This window comes from Hydra viridissima, unplaced genomic scaffold (genome assembly GCF_058129835.1).
Source record: "Hydra viridissima isolate aposymbiotic clone 2 unplaced genomic scaffold, HvirCarnegie_v1 scaffold_2, whole genome shotgun sequence".
NCBI lineage: Eukaryota > Metazoa > Cnidaria > Hydrozoa > Anthoathecata > Hydridae > Hydra > Hydra viridissima.
Window position 1 is genome coordinate 5,928,578 of NW_028324301.1, and position 20,877 is coordinate 5,949,454.

The 20,877-nt window shown below is 31.6% G+C and overlaps 2 protein-coding genes and 1 pseudogene across 2 annotated transcripts in view; 1 reads left to right on the top strand and 2 right to left on the bottom strand.

The window, feature by feature from the left end:
* Positions 1–20,877, bottom strand: part of LOC149891668 (E3 SUMO-protein ligase ZBED1-like) — a 588,790-nt gene that overhangs the window by 316,381 nt on the left and 251,532 nt on the right. The gene's annotated exons all lie outside the window — the stretch shown is intronic.
* LOC149891685 (uncharacterized) lies at positions 69–3,747 on the top strand (annotated as a pseudogene).
* LOC145187340 (uncharacterized) lies at positions 13,415–15,000 on the bottom strand. The gene is made up of 4 exons (XM_080063709.2): positions 14,765–15,000; positions 14,362–14,687; positions 13,940–14,281; positions 13,415–13,822 (listed from the first exon to the last, which is right to left on the bottom strand). Exons 1-4 carry the CDS (start codon positions 14,904–14,906, stop codon positions 13,634–13,636), a joined length of 999 nt encoding a protein of 332 aa, XP_079919835.2. The 5' UTR covers positions 14,907–15,000; the 3' UTR covers positions 13,415–13,633.

A 20,877-nucleotide genomic window follows, 5' to 3' on the forward strand; every position in this document is an offset into this window, starting at 1 on the left:
AAAAACAGGAAATTTCTTTATTAAAACAAATCTAAATTGACTAGAAATAAATTAAGAGAAGTGCATAAATGATAAATGCTCTTTTAAATATAAGGGTAACTCTTTTAAATATAATTTTTATTTTACGCAGCTTTGCATTTGTTAATGACGAAAAAGTAGAGTGGGAGTGGTAAAGTGAAAAAGTGCTAGAGTGCTTTAAAACAATGAGGAAATGACAAATAACACTGGGTAACCATTTATAATAGCTGTAAAACCTCTTGAATTAGGTAATACTAGATGTAACAGTAGTTGAAAATAAGTTTTAAGAAAAAGGCTCAGAATCAAAAACGCTCATCTATTTTAATTATGGGTTTTGGTTGTTAAACGAAATGATGGTTCGTTTCAATCTCGTTTTCGCAAAACTTGAAGTTTGAACTGTCACTTTCCAAATACAGAAATTCTTAGAATACTAACATTAAAAGAAAAAACTAATCAACGAGCCTTAATTTAATTGCGGTTAAGAGAACAAGTTCGCGTCACACATTTAGCAATTAAGTTAACGAATAGAGAAAACTCGGAGATTTGAGATCGGTTTATTTATCCAGTAATCATTATATTCTGAACTTTTAAAGTAACTCATTCCATCGTTTTTACATTCAGTGTACTAAATGTATAAATATTGTTATAATCCTGTAATTAAATTATAATTCATAAAATTAGATTAGAATTTCATGCGGTAGACTTAGTCTATGACAAATAGAGCAAGCCTATTAGACAAATTATCTTTTTTGTAATACAGCGCACTACGAATTAAAACTCTGAATAAATAGGAAAATTACTACTTTTTCTTTTTTTTAGTTAGTCTAGTTTTTAGTTAAATTTCATTAGGTTATTGATCCAATAATAAGAAAGTTTCAATATTGTGGGTTATTACATTTTCTCAATGTAATATCTAGAGTTCCAATCCTTAACAGTACAAGTCTCAAAACTTGTTTTGTTTTACTAAAAATACTTCTAAAATCAACTGGTTTTAGTAGTATGAACTGTTCACACTAAAATCAACTAATACTAAAAAAAACAATTTTTGAGACTTGTAGTGTCCCCGTAAGCAAGCCCACCTAGAGCCGACTGTAGGCAACCTCACTTCGGTCCTAAGTGTGTCTGATGTTTGGTTTTTTTGCGGGACCAATATGGGCAAACACAATTAACAAATTGTGAGCACAACTTTACGGGACCGGTCTGGTTTTAATATGGGCTTCCCATATATAAGTTTAGAAGTGGGCAAGTCCACATAGGGCTTATTATAGGCTGACTTATATCGGTCATAAGTGTGTTTGACAGTTGGTTTATTTATGAGACCAATGTGGGCAAACGCAACAAAAAAAAAATGTTAAAAAGCAAGATAATTCAACTTTACTGGACCTGTGTGGTTTTAACGTGGGCTTATCTTAGGGAGCGAAAATCCGACACGAATACCAGCGGGTACCCGTAGACGGGTAATTTTAATAACTTTACCCGATATCCAAGCCTTCGGGTCTGGTATTACCCAATTTAAACTACCCAAATATTACCCGTAGAAGTACCCGATTAACGGGTAATTTTATTAGCCGATTTCTTTACCTAAAAATCGGGTAATAAAATTACCCGATAATCCAGTATATCGGGTAATAAAATTACCCGATAATTCGGATAATAAAATTACCCGAAATCAGGTAATAAACCCGATCCTCGAACCGAAATTTTCGCGCTATCGGGTATTTTCGTTCTTTTTTTTTTTTTTTTTTTTTTTACTGTGCTTTTTTAAATTTAACTTTCTTTCAATTCTTTTAATATCACATTTATTTCTATTTATTAGTTCCACCCAGCCCGTGTAAGTATTAATTTTTAACTAATTTAAAGTTAATACTTACATGGAGTGGGTGGAACTAATGCTCCATGTAAGTATTAATTCCACCTACTCCATGCAAGTAATAATTTTTAATTGAATAATTTCAAATGTTTTTAAACTATTTTAGACAAAACATTTGGTGATTATTACATTTATTGTTTAGGATTGCAACTAGAAAAATGTCATCAGATTTTGAATCTGAAATGGAATTTGAAAATGACATCGATTATTTCCCTCTTGAGAAAAAAAAATTAGCTGGGGAAACTCAACTTAGTGCCACAACTCAAATTCTTCCCCCTTTATTTTCTGTGCCATTTTCTGTTACGGCGTCAAGTTCACCAACATTGATAACAACTTTACCGATTATGGTAATATCTTATGAAACACCATTTTCATCTCTTGACATAGCAGCATTGATGACACCAACCCAGTGTACTCGTTTATCAAACACGAAAACAGGTTGTATGTCAAAGACGGTAACAATGACATCACCAGTTTCAAATACTGGTGAGTTACATAATTTAAAAAACTCATGAGGATGCCTATCTTGCATATTTTTTAATGTATTTGATCTCAAGCTGAATCAGTTGTTAGTAATTTAATTTTTATTATTTATGATTTATGGCATTATAGTACAGTTAACACTATTTTAGATGTTGTAACAGTAAAAAACATTGGGAGTGCATTATCTTGCAGTAATATATCTAGTAAGTGATTATTGATTGTTGATTATTTGGTTTTTTTCAGATTAAAAGACTATATATGTGATAATGTAAGTAATTATTTACACTTTACCATGATCAAACGATGCATGGATTGGTGGTACAGTTGCTGAAAGTGTGTGTGGATATTCAGCAAACCCAGACTATCCACACCAACATGCTAAATGCTATGTTTAGTCAAGGGAATAAAATGGTGCAGGCTTCACGTTTACCAGACGGGATAATATTTCTGATGGACACCATGGAAGCTTTCGATGCAATTGAAATGAAGCTAAAAGATATCAATATTGCAAACATAATTGTAAGATAATACTTATGACCTAGATATTAGTTTAATTTACAGTTCAACATAAAATAGGAAAGCAATATAAATGAGTAGAAGCAACTACTTATCTATATTTCTTTCCTATTTTATAATGAACTTTGAGCTTTGTTAATTTTAGCATAATACTTTTAGTCTGTCGTATTTTAAGATTGCAATATCAGTATTCTATTGTTTAGTAAATATCATGTATCATTCGTACAAACTGTATATGCATTTTTGCTATTATATAATAAATTTTTAATTTTTATATTGTTTAAAAAAACCTTTTTTTAGATTATCTTAATGTGTTTGATTAAATGTTTTGCAGGTTAACTTTCTAGCCGGTATCGGAGGGAGAAAAGCCGACGAAGCTGTTCGCCGTATGATGCAGCAGTTGTTTAACAATAACTTAGCTCTGCAATTTAATGGTCAGCAAGGGCAGTCAAATAAAGTGTTAAATGTACTGAGCTATTTAAAGTGATCTATAGTGAGTATTCATAGTTTTTAATAAACTTTGGTAATATTTCTCTGCTATTTTGCCAGATATTAAATACAATTGAACATATGTAAATTTTGTTTGGTTAGTTTTAAAAATTGTGCACTCTATTGTTATGTTTAGTAAAAACCCTTATGGTTCAGATTTTCAAAGACGATAAGAATATTGTGTATTTAAGATTCTTTAACTACTGGAAATGTATTATTTTTTATAGAAGCCTTAAAGCTAAACAACCTGACGTCGACACGCACGATGAAAGATTTTGAATTGTCTTGCAAAATGGCTTATTGGTGCTCGCGATCGAGATGGTAATATAGCTAAGCGTGGCGAAGCCAGAAAACAGTCTAACAAGCTCTAATTTATTTATACTTTTTTTTGAATAATATAATACTTACATTAAGAGGAAATATATATTATTTTCAACATATTGTTTATTGTTTTTATCTAATATATATATGTGTATATGAGAACGTAAGAGTTTAGTTAGTTGTTAAATATTTAACTTGACCTATAAGTCATAGTAGTTTATTGATACCAATATATATTGGAATCCATATGGATTGACAAACTAAAGTTTCATATAGGTCCCAAAAAAAAGGAGTTTATTGGGTCCAATATGGGCCAACCATCGAATGCGCCATATAGGTCACAGTTAATAAAAGAAAATGGGAGTTTATTGGGTCCAATATGGGGTAACCATAAAAAATTATGTTTGGCTCAAAGTAAATAAAAGAAAATAGGAGTTTTTTGGGTCCAATATGGGCTAACTATATGGACTAGCCCATATAGGACCCGTTGATAAACCGCGGACAAATTTTATGGGTCTAGTATAGGATAATAATATTTAAAAAAGCCAAATGCTGGGCTGAATTTTCCTTGTTCTGAGAGCTCCAAACAATCTAATCCTTTCTGAAGTTTCATAAAAGCAGTCTTTATAAATGGGTTGAATTGGGATGTGCCAAGAGGCCACTTTGCAAATCACAATTCTCTGTGGTATCTAATCGCACAGCTGTTAACATGCATGCAATTGGTGTATGGTGAAACCAACAAAACATAAGACTTATTGGTTCCAGCTCATACCAACACCATGAATACTAGTTGCTGTTTGATTGGATACAACAGAGAATGTTTGCAAGCTTCAAATTGTGTTTGCCTTTTGATGACTTTTTCTTTTTATGACTCATTTTTCCCCACTAGAATATGAGTAAAACTAACCTTTAGAAATGAGCTTCCTCTATCGTTTCCAATTTCAACAACAACTGAATCATTAGGGTTTCGTGATGCTTGCACATCATCACTTAGTTCACTGATGTTTACAATGCAGCACGTAGTGGGTTAACTTTTTCAGAGAAACTGACGTTACTGATAATAAAGTGTTCTGTTAGCTTTTCACTAAATTAAGCAAACTTCTGTTGAAAGTTTACCTCTACCAAGTGAATGTGCTGCTTTGATTTAGAGTGGAACCAAGTTTTCTTATCTGATTGCTTGATAGCTCAGTGTTTTACTGTACATAAACCATAACTTGTGTAGAAAGTGTGGGTTTTAAAAGCTGCTGTGCAAATGAAGGTCCTCTCCAAATAGGAAAGGTTTTCCACTAGCTTGGCTGAGACGAATGGTACTTTGGGGAGTCATCTTTGATACTAGTATCTAGATTTTTAAACTGGGTATTTTGATGCCGTGCTATAAAATTATGGAACTTTATTATAAACTGAATACTCGTGCAAACCTTTTTTTGTTTATAAAAGAATAACTAGAGTTTAACATTAAGTTGTTTTTTTATGTAATTAAAGTTCCTAAATAATTTTGTGTATACTGAATAAAATTTTATCCTGGTCCAACATTATAAACCAAATTACGTATGTAGTTCATGGTCATATGTCCATAAGTTCCATTTCTGTATTATGAAACTCAAAATACGGCAAAATACTTGTAGCACGGACAAATAATTGTGCAGACAATATTATAAACAATCAAAGTTTTCGTATTATAAATATTTGTCCGCGATACGAGCGTTTGTCTATGCAAAAAACGTTCTGTGTAATAAAACATTCGTAACTAAAATAAATCATCGTAACTATGGACATTTTGTCAATTGCTGTAATAACCAAATTAAGGTTATCATTTTTCTGCTAAGCTAAACGAAAGATGTAAAGATATTTAGTTTTTAAAGTCAAATTTTTACTAGTAAGTGCAAGTTAGTTTTTAACCCTATATTGCTTGAATTAAGGAGAATTTATATAAAGAAAATATTTGCGTGGAATTATCATAATCTATTATGTTTTTATAAAGTTCAAAAAAAAAAGAAATTGAAGATTGCCCTAATATTTGGGGATTTTGGGGTTTGCTCATTTAAAGAAACATTTTGCAATCGAGAAAATTTTTAAACATAAATTTTCTTTTCGTAGTTATATGCGAAAATCTTTTCAATAATTGGACTTTGGTGTAAAACATAAGAGTACTTTATATTTTTCATAATAAACCTTAGGGGTGTTATATCCAGGGTTTTTGCATCTCCTTTTTTTTTTCACTAAAAAACAAACCGATTCCCCATGCTGTCGGTTTGAGTAGAAAATAATGGACAAATGCAACAGGGTCTTTTTTTTTCTCTGCAGAAAAGTGATTCACAACTGTTTTAGATGAATGACCTCTTGTTTTTTATCATAATTTTACCAGCTTTCATTAAATCATTGGGTATTTTTAACTTGAATGATCTCAATTAATAAATTTCTTTTTTTAAAGCATTAACTTTTTTTCATATCTTGACGGTACATCATCCAAGCTTGGACAAATTATCATATCTAAAAAGTGCCAAATAAGTTTATAGTACCATTTCTTTGAACGTATCAGAATTCTACATAAACTTAATAGTAGTGTTGTTATCGACTTCGACTAAATTGGCTAAAATTCGACTTGTCGAAAGTCGAAATTAGTCGACTTTGAAAAATCGAATAGTCGATTTAATCGACTATTAGTTTCCTACTAATCGACTAAAAGTTGATTTTGTCGGTTAATTATCCTAACATTCTTATTTCTATTTTTTTAGTTAACTTAATTTTATCAACCTTTAATATTGTTATGATGTTGACCAATGAGTAAAGAGAAGTCTATATAAGTAGTTTATCTTGTAAATATAAATTATTTATAAAAATTGAGCTATGCAACAGTGGGTTAGAGGTGAGCTGAACCCTCCAAAACCAGGACATTGGAGGACATTGGACCTGGGTAAGAGGTTTCCAAGGTTTGGCTAAAGAGGTTCAATCGTCGCTGGACCAAATCTGGTTGGATGAGGGAGAGGTTTTTTATGGACAATTGGTACTGGTTGCTGGAAGAGCTGGAGACAGAGGAGAAGATGGAAGTTAATAAAGGAGGTAAATCAAATGTAATATAGTTATAATTTGTTTTTAAAGTGATTAATAACAGATAATAAACAGATGATATCTGAGAATGCTGAGCTAGCCAGCATAGCACTAAAAGAGCCCTTGTTCCTCATTTGCCTGGTTCCCCTACAGATCTGGAACAAGGAGGATAACGTTGTCTGGACAAACCCAAAACCCTCCTCCACACTCTATTGCAGACCAATCAGGTTTTAATACATAAAGGAGATCAAAGATGTCGTGGTGGATGAGTTTAACATTTTCAAGGAGTTCTAGGCTCTCCCTTCAAGGTTGGATGGATTCATGATCTACCATGAGCTGGAGGAAACCATGGTTAATGGAGGGTTTATAGAAGGTTTATAGAGTTGTGGCAGATCTTTCAGATATTAGATTTAAACATGGCCTGTCCACCTTTCATTTGTGGATAAGAAGCATGGAGTACTTCCTTCACATAGCCAACAGGCTATGTTGAATTTTAAAAAGTGGCAGGCTAAGGAAGGAAATAAGGAACTATTAAAACTCAAAAAAAAAACAGATTAAAGTTGCGCTGAGGGTTGATCTTGGTATAAATTTTGATGTTCCAAAGTCAGGAGGATCTGGAAACTCCAATAATAGCAATACTGCTGGGAGGTTTTTTATGGGATATTAAAGGTCAGTAGAGATTCTAGGGGTTGATGAAGAGCTGATGAAGAGGTTTTACATTACCCTCTTATCCTCTTCAGCAATGAGAAAGTGGACCCTAACAAGCTGCATCGCTATAGCCTGGAGACTGCACAAATGTACACCAGCCTGTACAACTGGTATTATATGCCCCTGTTGTACAGGCTGGTGTGCAGTCTTCGCACAAAAAATACACCGTCTTGGTCAGGGATTGACCACCTGTGCAGTCTTGACCACTTCTAGAGACAAAATAAGCCCAAATTTCAATACCCGACCTCATTTACCTATATTTAAACATACAAAATGTCCCTTTTATATTATAAAACTGTCAAGACATTCAATGACCCACCCTGAAAATAACACCTGTGCGGTAATGACCACCACTCCAAGAGATCAAGTATACACAGATTTGACTTCCTCGACCTCAATTAACAATACTTTAATTGAACCAAAATATCTGACCATTGAACCTAATTTGCTGTATCACATAAACTTAAATCTTGGCTTACTGTATGTAGCACCACTTCATTGTCAAGCCACCGCACCGGTCTTAGTTCAATAATGTCATTACTTTTGATCAACAAGTTAGTTGATGCTCGCCCTTGTTTTTGTTTTTGCATAATTATTCTGTTAGTAGTGAAAATGAAAAAATAACTTGATTTTTTCAAATCAGTTGACAGTCATAACTCTCTTAAAATCTCCATTTTTTTCAAAGTATAATTTATTGCTCCAATAAATTCTGGTTGATGTTATTTGAACAATATTCATAGCATATACTGTTCCGACGAATTGCTCAAGTTTATGGCATATTTATTAGATTCATCTATGTATAAATATTAGTAGCTATAATGGTATTTTTCATTCGTGAAAACTGTCCGAAATGTACGGAAAAATTTCCGTTGATAATGAATAGATTATTTTTTATAACATCCGGATTATTAATCTATGAACCTCTTTTTATGACTTACGAACATCCATCGATTACGTACGTAACTATAACACAGGCCTCTGGTTACTTTCACAAATAAAAAAATAATGAGTGCAATTTAAAAGGTGTGTAAATAAAAACGAACAATTGTTTGTAGATTTTTATATTGCTTTCTCAAAACTTTAAACAAAAACAAGAAGTAATGACATTTTAGATAAAGTTAAAGAAGTGGGGGATAAATAATCCTTGTAATCTAATATATTATCGGAAATTACTCAAACAATAAATGCGATAAAAAAAAACTTTCAAATTAGATTAAGATCTTTCTATTAAAGTTCAGATGAAAATTCTTTGAACAAGCCGAAAATTCTCTCAAATGATGAAAAAGTACGAAAATGATTATGTGCTAAGTTGTTTAAAAAAACCTTTCAATAAAGTCTGTGCAACATGCGGATTCGACCTTTTAGACTTAAATAACCATGTACCGAATTTTCTGAAAGCACGAAATGTAGGAAAATTTCTAGACAAACCAGTGAAACCAGTTTTACTAATCAGTTTATATTGATAATAAATATAAGGCTTTGTCTATCTCTAAATTATATTTTAAAAAATTGAAAGTCCAAAATATAAAATAGATATTTGAATTCATACGATGAGACCAATTCAAAAATTTATACCAATTAGATAATAAAAGTTTGTGTCTAAAATATTTCTATAAATTAACGGTTGATTAGCAGTAGATGACTATAATTTACAGGAAATTGGCTTTAAGTAGTAAATTTTTTTCAAAAATTTAAAAAAATTATAATTCATTGTAAATTTCATATCGATTTTCTTTAATTAAGAAAATAAACAACTCAAAAAAGCCAACATCATAGGGCCTGTTTATATGGAAAGCGGGCTGGCTCGGCAAACGAGCCAGCCCGTTTGCCGAGATATCGACGTCATCAATATTTTAACTTAATTTTATTTTGCGTTTATATGAATAAACGAGCTGGTCCGGATAGCGATCCGGGCTAGTTCGTTTATTCATATAAACGCAAAATAACGTTAAGTTGAAATAAGGACGACGTCGAGATCTCGGCAAACGGGCTGGCTCGTTTGCCGAGCCTGCCCGCTTTCCATATAAAGAGGCCCTTAGTTGGCTGTGGTGAAAAGATCACGTGGTCATGGTCATTTGTATTTTTAAAAAATTTTGTTGGATAAACTTTTTAGTTTGATGTACATAAGAAGTGTCAAATAAACTCTTTTGATCTAGACATACAATTGTTTTGAGGTATCACAATTTTTTTTTTTCGATTCTCTTGTTATTTTGTTACTGTTTTGTATGGTGCAATTTCTTGACAAGTGCAAGTTAGATAGGGCTAAAGCAAAAGTAAGATAGCAAAGGTAAGATCTTGAAAAAAGCAGTTGATTTGCCTTGGTAAGGATACCAAACTTGATCAGACCACTCGAACTTCTTGTATAACAAACTCACGTGAAGGAGAATTGCTCAAAAAACTATTGAGCCTGAACATCACCTCACATTTACCTATGAAGATGGAAAATCTACTGAAATCTATTTGACTTGTAGAACAATTACTATTTGTGTAACTGGTTTTGTACTTGCAAAAGAAACATTAAGTGTTTTACAAGAATTTAGTAGTGTTGAAAGTATTCAGACAGTTCCTCTTGATAATACTGCTACCAATACTAGAACAATAAGCGGTTTAGTGGTAAATTTTGAAGAGTTATTAAAAGGAAAGTTGCACCTCGTTGGGTGTGTGCTACATCAAAACGAACTTCCTTTAAACTCTTTTTAAAAAACTAGATGGTATGATAACCGGACCAGGAAGCTTTGGTGGCCTTCTTGACAAAACATGTGCTGAAAATATTCAGGATACATATCAAGTTTTGTTTGAACCTGTCACAAATCAAATAGTTGATGGGTATATTCCAGAAGAAGTACTAAAAGACTTTAGCAGTGATCCAAGACTTTTGTTTGAGTATTGCAAAGGAATAGGGTCTGGTTAAGTTGCTAATAAATTGGCTGCATTTAAAATTGGCCCACTTAACCATGCAAGGTGGTTAACTCTAGCTATTCGCATTTTCTGTTTACATACAAGAGACAGTCAACTTTATTGCTCAGGTTTATGCTCCAGCAGGGCTTAAAATAAAGATATCATTAAAGCTGCATAACTCTCCTAATCTTCTTTTTTCTGCTATCGTTCGATTAAATATTATCCCATATAATGATGTGATATATATTGTGAAGCAGAACATTAAAAAAAAAAGCATTCTGCCTAAGTCCTGAAAACATTTTTTATGCCATGGTTAAAGATAACGACAACAAAATCTGAAGTTTTTCGAAAAGTTTTCAATCAATGCTGACTCTTTGACAAAATTATCTTTTTAAATTATTTAATTGACTTAGTGATGTAATGATCACAATTTCATATATATATATATATATGTATATATGGCATATATTACATATGAATAATGGGGACCCTTTTTGGTTGTACCACTAACAGATTTTGGGAAACCTATTTTTAATTATCACACAAAAAAATACACTAAAAACTAATCAAATTAGTAAAAGTTTAGCTTACACTTCGAGTTTACATGCTAAAAGAATTTGTTGATTTTATTTTGTTATTATGAAGTCGTTGGAACGCACTAAAGTTAAATAGGACTTTTATTAGAGATCAAAAAGAAGAAATCTACAAAAAAGTATTAGGAATGACGGATTTCTTAAGAGCAAATATTCAATAAAGTTTCTTCTTTTCAACTAAGCGTCACTCTAAAAGTTTGTTTAAAAATATATGTAATTACCAACAGGTGCAATTACATAAAATACAATATTTAACACGTTATATTTAAGTATACACAATTAAGCATACCTAACTGAGTATCTGTTTTCTTCAGAAATGACGAAACGTTGTACTTAATACACTTTTTTACATTTTTAGCAAAATGCACCAGAAAAACTTGTAAAAAACGTTTTCATTTCAATGTTAATTTGAGAATATAAGTTTTTTTGAATATTTAATATCTCGGTTATCACTAAAGATATCACCAAAAAAAGATTTCACCAAAAAAAAAAGATATTACGAAAAATTTTGTGCAAATTCATAATTCAAGTAGGATTAGCTAAACTATTTCAATAATTTTTTGAGCACCCTCGTTAAAATCTTCTTAGATTGTTAAATTCAAATAATATCTATCAACCCTTCATCTTTTTCCAATTTTCTTAATTTCTATAAAGTTTCTTTATTTCGTCAAAATTATCATTTTTTTGTTACTTTGTATAAGTTTTTATAGCTCTAAGTTTTAATATAACCTTCCCTAAAATGATTTAAACGAGTTACATCTCACTTTAAACCGTTCCAACCGTTCCGTGGTGACTTATCCTTGGGATGTAACCTCACCATCATAGCTTGTTTTTTTTCCGAGAACGAGGAAATTCCTTAAAAAATTATTTGCTGCAAATGGTATCTATGATTTATTGATATACTTCAAAAGATGTCCGTTGTTTTGCCTATGAGTTTGCTTCTGAAAAACATCGTATTTTGCTCAACCTTGTATATTCAAACTTATCAAAAGGGAATTGAATAGTTATGCTGCCTTTCCAACCAAACTATAATCAAAAATAACAGCCAATAAATTTATTAGTAATTGGATCTTTTAAAAAAGTTTTGGCTGATTCACAAGTTACATGGTTGACAAACAATTCGGAAAGGGTATAAAAATTTGTCAGCTGTTGCCATTAACTATTACCCTAAGACAGGCCCAAGGAAGATAAATACAGCTGTAGGGAGGAAAATAAAAGCTGTCATTCGAAGATATCCTGAAAGAAACATGCTAAAACAACAACAAAACAAAACTGTTAAAAAATTTTTTAAACGAAAAAAGTTTTCTTGTCAATCAACTAGAGTTTTTATTGATAAAGAGAATGTGTTAGCTAATATATTAAAAAAAAAAAAAAAAGTTGAGAAACAAAAAATAGCAACTGAAAAGTAAAAGAATTCAAAGTCAAGTTCAGAATACGATTATACTTGCATTGTTATTGAATAATATTTGCCACTGTGTCTAAATTTGCAAACTATGGTCCCACACACAAAATACAATTCTATTGTTGATTTACGTTTGCATGTTTCACTGCAACATGAACATTGATGATTTATGTTTAACTAACTGTAAAGTATCTGGTTTATATTTTTTTGCCACCTGAAGTATGCAAAATTAAACAACTGCTGGCATTCGCAACAACAGAGAAAATCGAGTGCAAAAAAAAAACGATCCCCAAATAAAAACTAAGGAGGACTTGTATTTACAGCTAACAAAAAAAGTTGTGTTACTAGCTGCTAAATCTAATACTTCATCTTTATGTTATAAAACCAAGCTATGTACATACATTTTCTATTCATTCAGTTTGGGAAACTTAGATTTTACTATCTATGGAACAAGATTGAAGGTCTGAACAACTATGCAACCATTATAGTCAAGTTTTTTACAGCCAAACGTCTGTCAAATATTCACAGTTTACATGAAAAGGATATTAAAACTGTATGATATCGTTGAACAATATTTTGATTGAGAAAATTTATGATGTACCAGCTGAATATATAGGGGTTTGTCTTGGAGCACGCATACATCCTAAGCTTTCGACATACTTTATAAAGCACAATTTTTTAAAATCCTTTGAAAGTCTACAATATCAATATATCTATAAGACCAGGAAAGATGACTGGAGATCCTAGGATATCTTTGAATTTATTTATATATGGTTATTATTCTATTCAGTTTTATTATTCTTCTTCAAGTATCAGTAAAAGAAGTGTAAAAACCACATTTTACTGTGTAATACATATATTGTTTTTATTCAGGTCAAAAATATTTGTGTGCTATAATATAAAAAAGGGAACATATGCTTTAGACTGAGATTCAAAGATGAGTTAATTTGTCATGTCAATAAATTCTTGAATTTTATTACTACCATTATTTTTTTATTTATTCAAATTTTTATTAGCATCAAAAAATTTCCGATCAAGGCTCTAAAATGAATTGAATTCACAAGTATAGTTTACTAAACTATTTTTTTCTATAAAATCTAATTAATCTATTAGATACATGTTTAAGTATACAAGAAAACATAAAAGGTTTCTATAAAATCTGCTTACAAAACTATTTTCTTTTTACGAAACTTTCATATAACCTTTGACATTATTTTTACAAGCATGCGGTTAAAAAATATTTGTCCCAAATAACAAAGTTTTGCAAACATGACCTACAGGGTTGATTTATGGCTGTTCCCCAGAGGCTAATCTGCGATTGATATCTTCGATAACTATTGGCAGGTCGTTTATGGTGTCAATTACGTAATGCGCACCGGCATTGGAAAGAATTTCGTAGGATTTTTTCAAAAGTCTCTCGTAATCTTCATTATTCAGCTCGTTAATTTCTTTTTGGTTCAGTGCCATATAGTTTCCCTTATAAAAAATATTAGATTATTTAAAAAAATTGATATAAGAAACTTCCACCTCTCTGAGAATTTTTTTCAATGTATTTTATAAGGACTAAAGTACAGAGTTAGAAAAGCAACTCACTGTCCTTGCAAGCCCAACACTCCAGCAACCAGCTAAAACTCCCTCCCGAACGCCATCGGCCGTATCGTCCACTTTTACCACCGCTTGAATAGGACTTACATCCATACGTATGCAGTTCATCCACACCATGTAAGGAAACGGACGAGCTTGAGGCACTTCGTCGGCAGCAACAATGGCATCAGGAATATATCCAGCTTTAGATGCATATTCTTTTAAAACATTTACCATAGCCATTGTGAAACCGGTAGAGGAGCCGACCTTGAGTTTCATGTTCTTTTGCATGTAACTGACTGTATTAACTGCGCCGTCAATCATTTCTGCGTAATTACCAAGGCATGCTAGCTGAAATAACATTTAAATAACCCTTAAGAAAGATTTTTACATTTATGAAAATTGTTTTTCTTAAGAGTTAAAAAATCAACCTGCAATGGAACAAAGTTCTTGAACATTCTTTCAACATCTTCTTCATTCGGAAACCGTCCAAACTTGTTATACCACCGTTTTCTTACAGCTTCGATTTCAGTGATTTTTTGTATATGTACTTTCTTATGCATACCCATCGGCTGCCTTGCCTCTTCTATAGTTATAGGAACACCCTGGTTTTGAAATACTTCAATAAAAACAACAGCTGGAGCATACACACCACAATCAATTACGGTGCCTGACCAATCCAGGACAACACCTTTAATTTTTCCTTGATAGCGATGCGTAGTACGAAATTCAGTACGAGAGTTTGATAAAATATCACCTGAAGAAAAAAAATGGAGACAACATTTAAGTCATATATAGTTATGTTTTAACGATAGTATAAGGAAATTAGTTTACCTTGCAGCCTGCACAGCGGTTTAACCAAAGTATCGCTTTTTGTTAAGATTACTTCACTGTCTGCGATTGTGTTTATGTATCTTCTGGAAAGCAAATTAACATAATGGCGAAAAACCCGTTGAATTGATAATGTGTGCGCCATCTTAACTAAAAGTGAGAACTAAAATAAATTCCTCTGAGAAACTACTTTGTTATATAAGAAGAAATTTAAAATTTGCAGCTGTCGCGAGCTTCTCTATTCATTTTAAACAACTTAATGACGTCAAATAAGAGCGTCGTTTGATGAATAAAAATTAAATTTCTGCGTTTGCAAAGGAGTTCCGTTTCAACTATTTTAAATTTTCTTTCATCTTAAATTTTTCGGAACTTTGAGCGTTTGTAAACATTATTAAAGCAACAAAATATTTGGAATTTTTTTTGTCACTATGTCAGGATGAGTTTCTAGAAACATGATAAGCTAAGAAAAATAAAATATCATTTAAAGCGAATTCAAATTTTTATAAATGTATGTTTGGGCATGTCAAAGAATGTTACCTAAGGCAAGGTGGTCTGCAATAGTAACCTCTAAGTAAATAAACAGTTGCAGAAACTCCTTAATGCAGGTAGAGAATTTACGTCCGTATACGTTGATGCCAGAATTTTTGTCCTTATCTAAATATACTTTTACGGCATTTTATTTACTCTGAAACTTATTCGCTTCTCAGTTGCATACAAACTTATAAACTGGTCTACTTTATCAGGAAGGTTTAAAGATCGTCTGTGAGTATGATTGCGCACAATTTTATTCAGCTTTTTTTATTTATTCGCGAACGCGTTTGTTTCTCTGATTGACTCATTTTTCAGATGCACTGTGAATAGGCATCATTAACCGTGACCTCAATGGAGAACAAAATATTATTCATTGAACGTTTTTCTTTTTTAAGTATTGGTCACGCAAGCACGTGTCATAACATTTTTTTCTGACCTTTTGAAGTCACTTCAAAAACAACATAAAACGTTTATGTATCCTTGGGCCATAAAAAAAATATTTTTAGACTTTTTGAGTGCAGGCTTCACGAGTTTCCTGAGTGGAATTATCCTGGAAAATGTCGTTTATTAGTTGATGCATAAGGTGCCAACGCCACGGTTTTTTTCGTTTACTTTGACTACGAACAAGTAGGTTTTCCGTGAAAAAAACCTGTGTAAAGTGTTTTGGTACAAGAGAAAGAACGCTTTATAGATATATTTGGATATCTAATTAATGAAACAATTGAAAATAAACAAATTTTGAAATATTTAACATCATACAAAGAAAAAAGAAAGGATTCAGAGTTGGATTAAAAAAGTCTCACTGGTGAAGGTCTTCCACCTTCCATTTTTGTTTTTTTAAATCACGCGACATAACCCCCTGTTGACAAACATTTGGCACAATTTTTAAGCAAACAAAACTTATTGAATTTGTAATTACCCAACCTCACTTTGTTTTTTGTTTTTTTTGTAAAGTATTAGCTTTCTTTCGAAAGTTTTGTTTAGCTACATTAAATAATAAAAGTTATCGCAAAATGAAGCCGGCTACTGTATAATTATTATAATTTGCATCCAAATACTTAAGAACATCGTGGAGTACTTTGCTGCCTCCAATCACCCTAAAGTAACCATCCAACGTTATGTGGTAAAGTGGAAGAACAATAAAGGAACGTCTCGTAGGCCTGCATCAGGCAGAAAATCAAAAATTGTTACTGGAATATCAATCGTCTGAAAGGTCTCTTGAACAACAAGTCTGGACCTTGAACAAGAAAAATTGCTAATAAATTTAAGTGTTATCATTCCAACATTGTAGAAATATTTAAAAACTAAATAAGAATTTTTTTTATATAAAATAAGGAATGTTCCTTATCTAAAAAAATAAAAACAAATTCTTGATCACATCAATAAACAGTTAGTGCAATTGTAATTGAAGTGTGGAAGAATTTGTCGCAAATTCAGAAACCGTGAATTTATCATTGATGGTTGAGTCGTATTTTGCATATAAACATTCAAATAAAAATTCTTATGCTGGGTTTTACTCAAATGAACCGAAAAATGTAAAATATAAGTTTAAAAGCAAACTTGAAAAAAATATTCTTTTGTGAATTTGCCTATCCCCTCCTGGAATCTCTCAACCATTTATCGTTCCTGAGGAACTGTCAATTAACCAAAGAGTGTATAAAAAGAATTGAATTGTCAAAAGATCGATTCCTTTTATTAACAAACATCACAGCGATAGCAGATATGTATTTTGGCCTGACTTAGCCTCTTTGCATTATGCCAGGAGAGTGACTAATTACTTAGATGAGAGAAACATCCATTATATTACAAAAGCTGATAATCCGGCATGTGTCCCAGAATTATGACCTATTGAATATTTCTGGTTAATCCTTAATGTCTATGTATATGAAAACAATTGGGAAGCTGAAAATAAAAAACAACTGCGAAAAAGAACTCGCTCTTTTTTAAGCAAGGCTCAATTTAAAATGAATGAAAAGTTCAATTTGCTTTAAAAGTTAAGAAATTTATCACTTTTGAACTTGCTATGTAACGAAATCTACTCAAACAAATAATCTTCGGATTCCACAAAATTTTTTCAAATTTTTTTGAGACCGCTTATTTTCTCAGTTATTACTTGATGTAAGAAACTCACATGCAAATTGCGGCAACTGCGAGACAGGGCCTTCGAGAGCATCAATGGCGCCCGGCACAAAATTGGAGAATGGCGCACCTTTTTAAGCCAAGAAATTTCAAAGTTTAAAGTTTTACGAATGAAGCAATCATCAATTTCTGACACAACACATTGCATTTCTGCGTTACTATCAATTCTCTGGATAAAGCAGTAGAATAGTAATGATTCACTTATTAAAACTGACATTTGAATCAACATATTAGTTTTAAACCAATAAATGAAGGTTGATCAACGAAAACTTTGAGAAAGGTGAATAAGGTGCTTAAAGATGAATTTTTCGCGTTTTTCTGGCCACCCAATTATCGATGACATTGTCATAACTCATCTTTTTCACCAAATCTTCTTAAACCAAAATGATTAAAAGATCAGTAACGCGATCCTGGGCCATGGTTGAACGGAGAGAGTTTTTTACAATCTTCAATTTACTGAACGATCGTTCACCCTCAGCAACTGACACAGGAATAGTGTTGAAAATCCGGAGCATGATGCAAATGTACGGAAAAAGGCGTTCAAGCTTCTTCTCGAATATTTGGTTGAGAAGTTGCATTGGATTTCCTTGCTTGAAAACCTTTTTGTGGGCAGTGTTAAAGCGGCGAACTTCTTCAATGAGATCCTATTCATTCACATCTCTTGGATAAAGCTGTGCAAGCTCGCGAGTTTTGGTTTCTTGATCTATAAATCTAATTGAATGTTATTTTATGATATTTTTACAATTCGTGCATCTTTATTCCGAATGCTAAAGTTTAAACCTCAAATATAAAAACTAAGCAGGTTTCACATTGTTAGTCATTGAAATGTTTTCTATTTATCGTAAAAAAAAAAAAAAAATTACGATACGTCGTCCGGCGCACCTTCTCGCTCGGCGCCCGGGTCAACTTGACCCCTAAGCCCCCTCCCCCTCTTGAAGGCCATGTGGCGAGAAGTCTTGCGTTCACAAGCTAAAGAACTTTTGGGAATTCGAAATTTGTATAAAAATTAGTACATCTTAAATTATTTTACTCGCTTTCGTTTTTACCGATAATATTGGCAATAATATGCGATGGCCGCAAATATTCCCAGTTGGGTATAGATTAATTGAAAACTTAGAAAAAAATTGAGTGTGAGATAGAAGAGACAATCAATTAAGTAAGGTTTATAATTTTTATGTGGATCTCATGCTGAACAGCATTTTTCAGAAAGTATTCGATTAGGTTTCATGCTTGTTAAAACCAATATATCAGGCTTCCAAGTTGTCTTTCAAGCTGTTAAGTAAAAAAAAAATTTTAAGTTGATACAAAATTAAGAAACAGTAATAATTTTTTTTACATAACTTAAGTTTCACCTTTTTTTTTCAGTTTTAAACTAGTTTATGTAAAGGTCAGTCATGATACTGAAAGTGAAACTGTTGTCACTGAAGAGAAACCAGTAATTTGTGATATCATTCCAGAAAAAGAAGACATTTTTATTAGTATGACAAAATAACAGGCATACTTGTTTTTACTGATTGCTAGTAACCCTCATTAATTTGTTCTTCAATAATTTACTTACAAAGTTTATCAAAGTTAATTAAAACTTTGTTTAAAATAACGAACTTTATAGAAATTTAATTTAATTTACGAAATATTTTTAAAAAATTTTAAAAGAAATTACATGTACGAAAATCTATTTCTAAAAAATTAGTTATTTTTGTTTTAAAAACTTCTGCTCTTCTTTAAAATTGATATCTTGCAAGGTAGGAAAGGTCATCAGAAGGAGAAAAAAGATTGAATTTAACGATATGTGACAAATTTATTGAGAGTATACAATGCCACAACGCAAATTTCGTGTAAAAAAAAATTGTCGAAACGGTTTTCTGAATTGATTCAAATGTTTCAAAATACAAAATCAACTAATTAAGGCAAAAAAATCAAGAAAGAATTTTTTACACTGACTTAAAATCTTTAGTCAGTGTAAAAAATGCCTAAGTCATAAACGATCTTTTTTTTAAACACTCGTTTTTACATTCACAAATCCTTTGAAAACACTTTTTAATGAATAATTAACATTAGTGGTAAAGCTCATAATGTTTCATGGGTTATATGAACTTTATATTCATGATACCTAATGAAATATGCATGTTATTAAAAAAGAAAAAAGCATTAACATACAGGCGCATGTTCATTACTGATTTTTTTCTTCTTAACAATAATGGAACAAATTTTCGGAATTTTGTACTCTTGTTTTCATTTTTATATATTACATTTTTTCTTCTAGTTAAAGTTCCACGAGATTCGTTTATAATATTTTGTTTCGTAACAAACCCACGTTTTTCACAATATGAAAGCATATTAGTATGAAACATTTTTTTGTTTTGGAGGGAAAGTTGAAATTTCGATAGAAAAGTTGAAACTTCACACTTTTTCATTAAATTGTAAAAAAAAGTTCCAAGTTTATTGAGTTAAACATTTCACTTTCACAATAAAACAGTGAAATTACGGCTAAGCAATTTTTCATAGTAATTTTACACTGAACCTTCAATAAAAAAATTCATTGTTAAATATTGTCAATACTTTTTGTCCAATAAAAATGTGGTAAGTTTAACGAATTTACTGCGATTTGAATCCTAAATTTCTAAAGATATAAAGTTGCATTTTTTATGGAAAACTGTGACTGTGAGATGTCCAAATAACTTTTCTTTTGCTCAGAACATAGAGCTAGGCTAAGCACACAGTTTATAGGCAAACCAAACAAATTATTTATTATGAACTACATATGCTGGAATTTATTCTGCCTGTTTCAATGCAGAATACTTTTTTTGCAAAATGATTTTTCTGGTTTGGGGTTTTCTTTTTAGCTTTATGCATACTCTTCAGTTTGTCATCCATTGCAGTTTTTTTTTTCATTCTTTAAAGCTTTATCAGCCGAATTTTTTGCCTTAAGTTTTTTTGTTTACTTGGTGCTATCCTTTTCTTTCCTCGGAAGAGCTTTCGGAAAGGCCTAACTATCTTAAGAGAAAAAGGCATAAAAAGTTCTGAGGTTGAACCTGCTGTGCAGTTGACTGCAAATGCTCAGCTAAAGTGTAAAATTGTCTGCTCGTAGTTTGTTCTAGAGCTGAAATATGATGATATAATTTGTGAAATTTCTTGAACTGCTTTTATTAATGGAATTTTACTGTCTGTCATATGCGAAAAAGCTGACAACTTGAACTACATCTTTGTTAGCAGGAAAAACCTTAGAGACTCAAAAAGTGACTGTAACATTTTATTGGATAATAGACGAAGACAGTGTTTTGGAAATTATTGCAGGGATTTTTTAGATGGTGTTCAGATTTCAGATTCATTATTTTATTAAGATCCACAAATCACTTAAATTATTGAGATTTATGTACGGAACGTCTATCGTAGCGCTATCTTCTAAAAAGATATACGCTGCGATAAGAAATTGTGCCATGTGACAC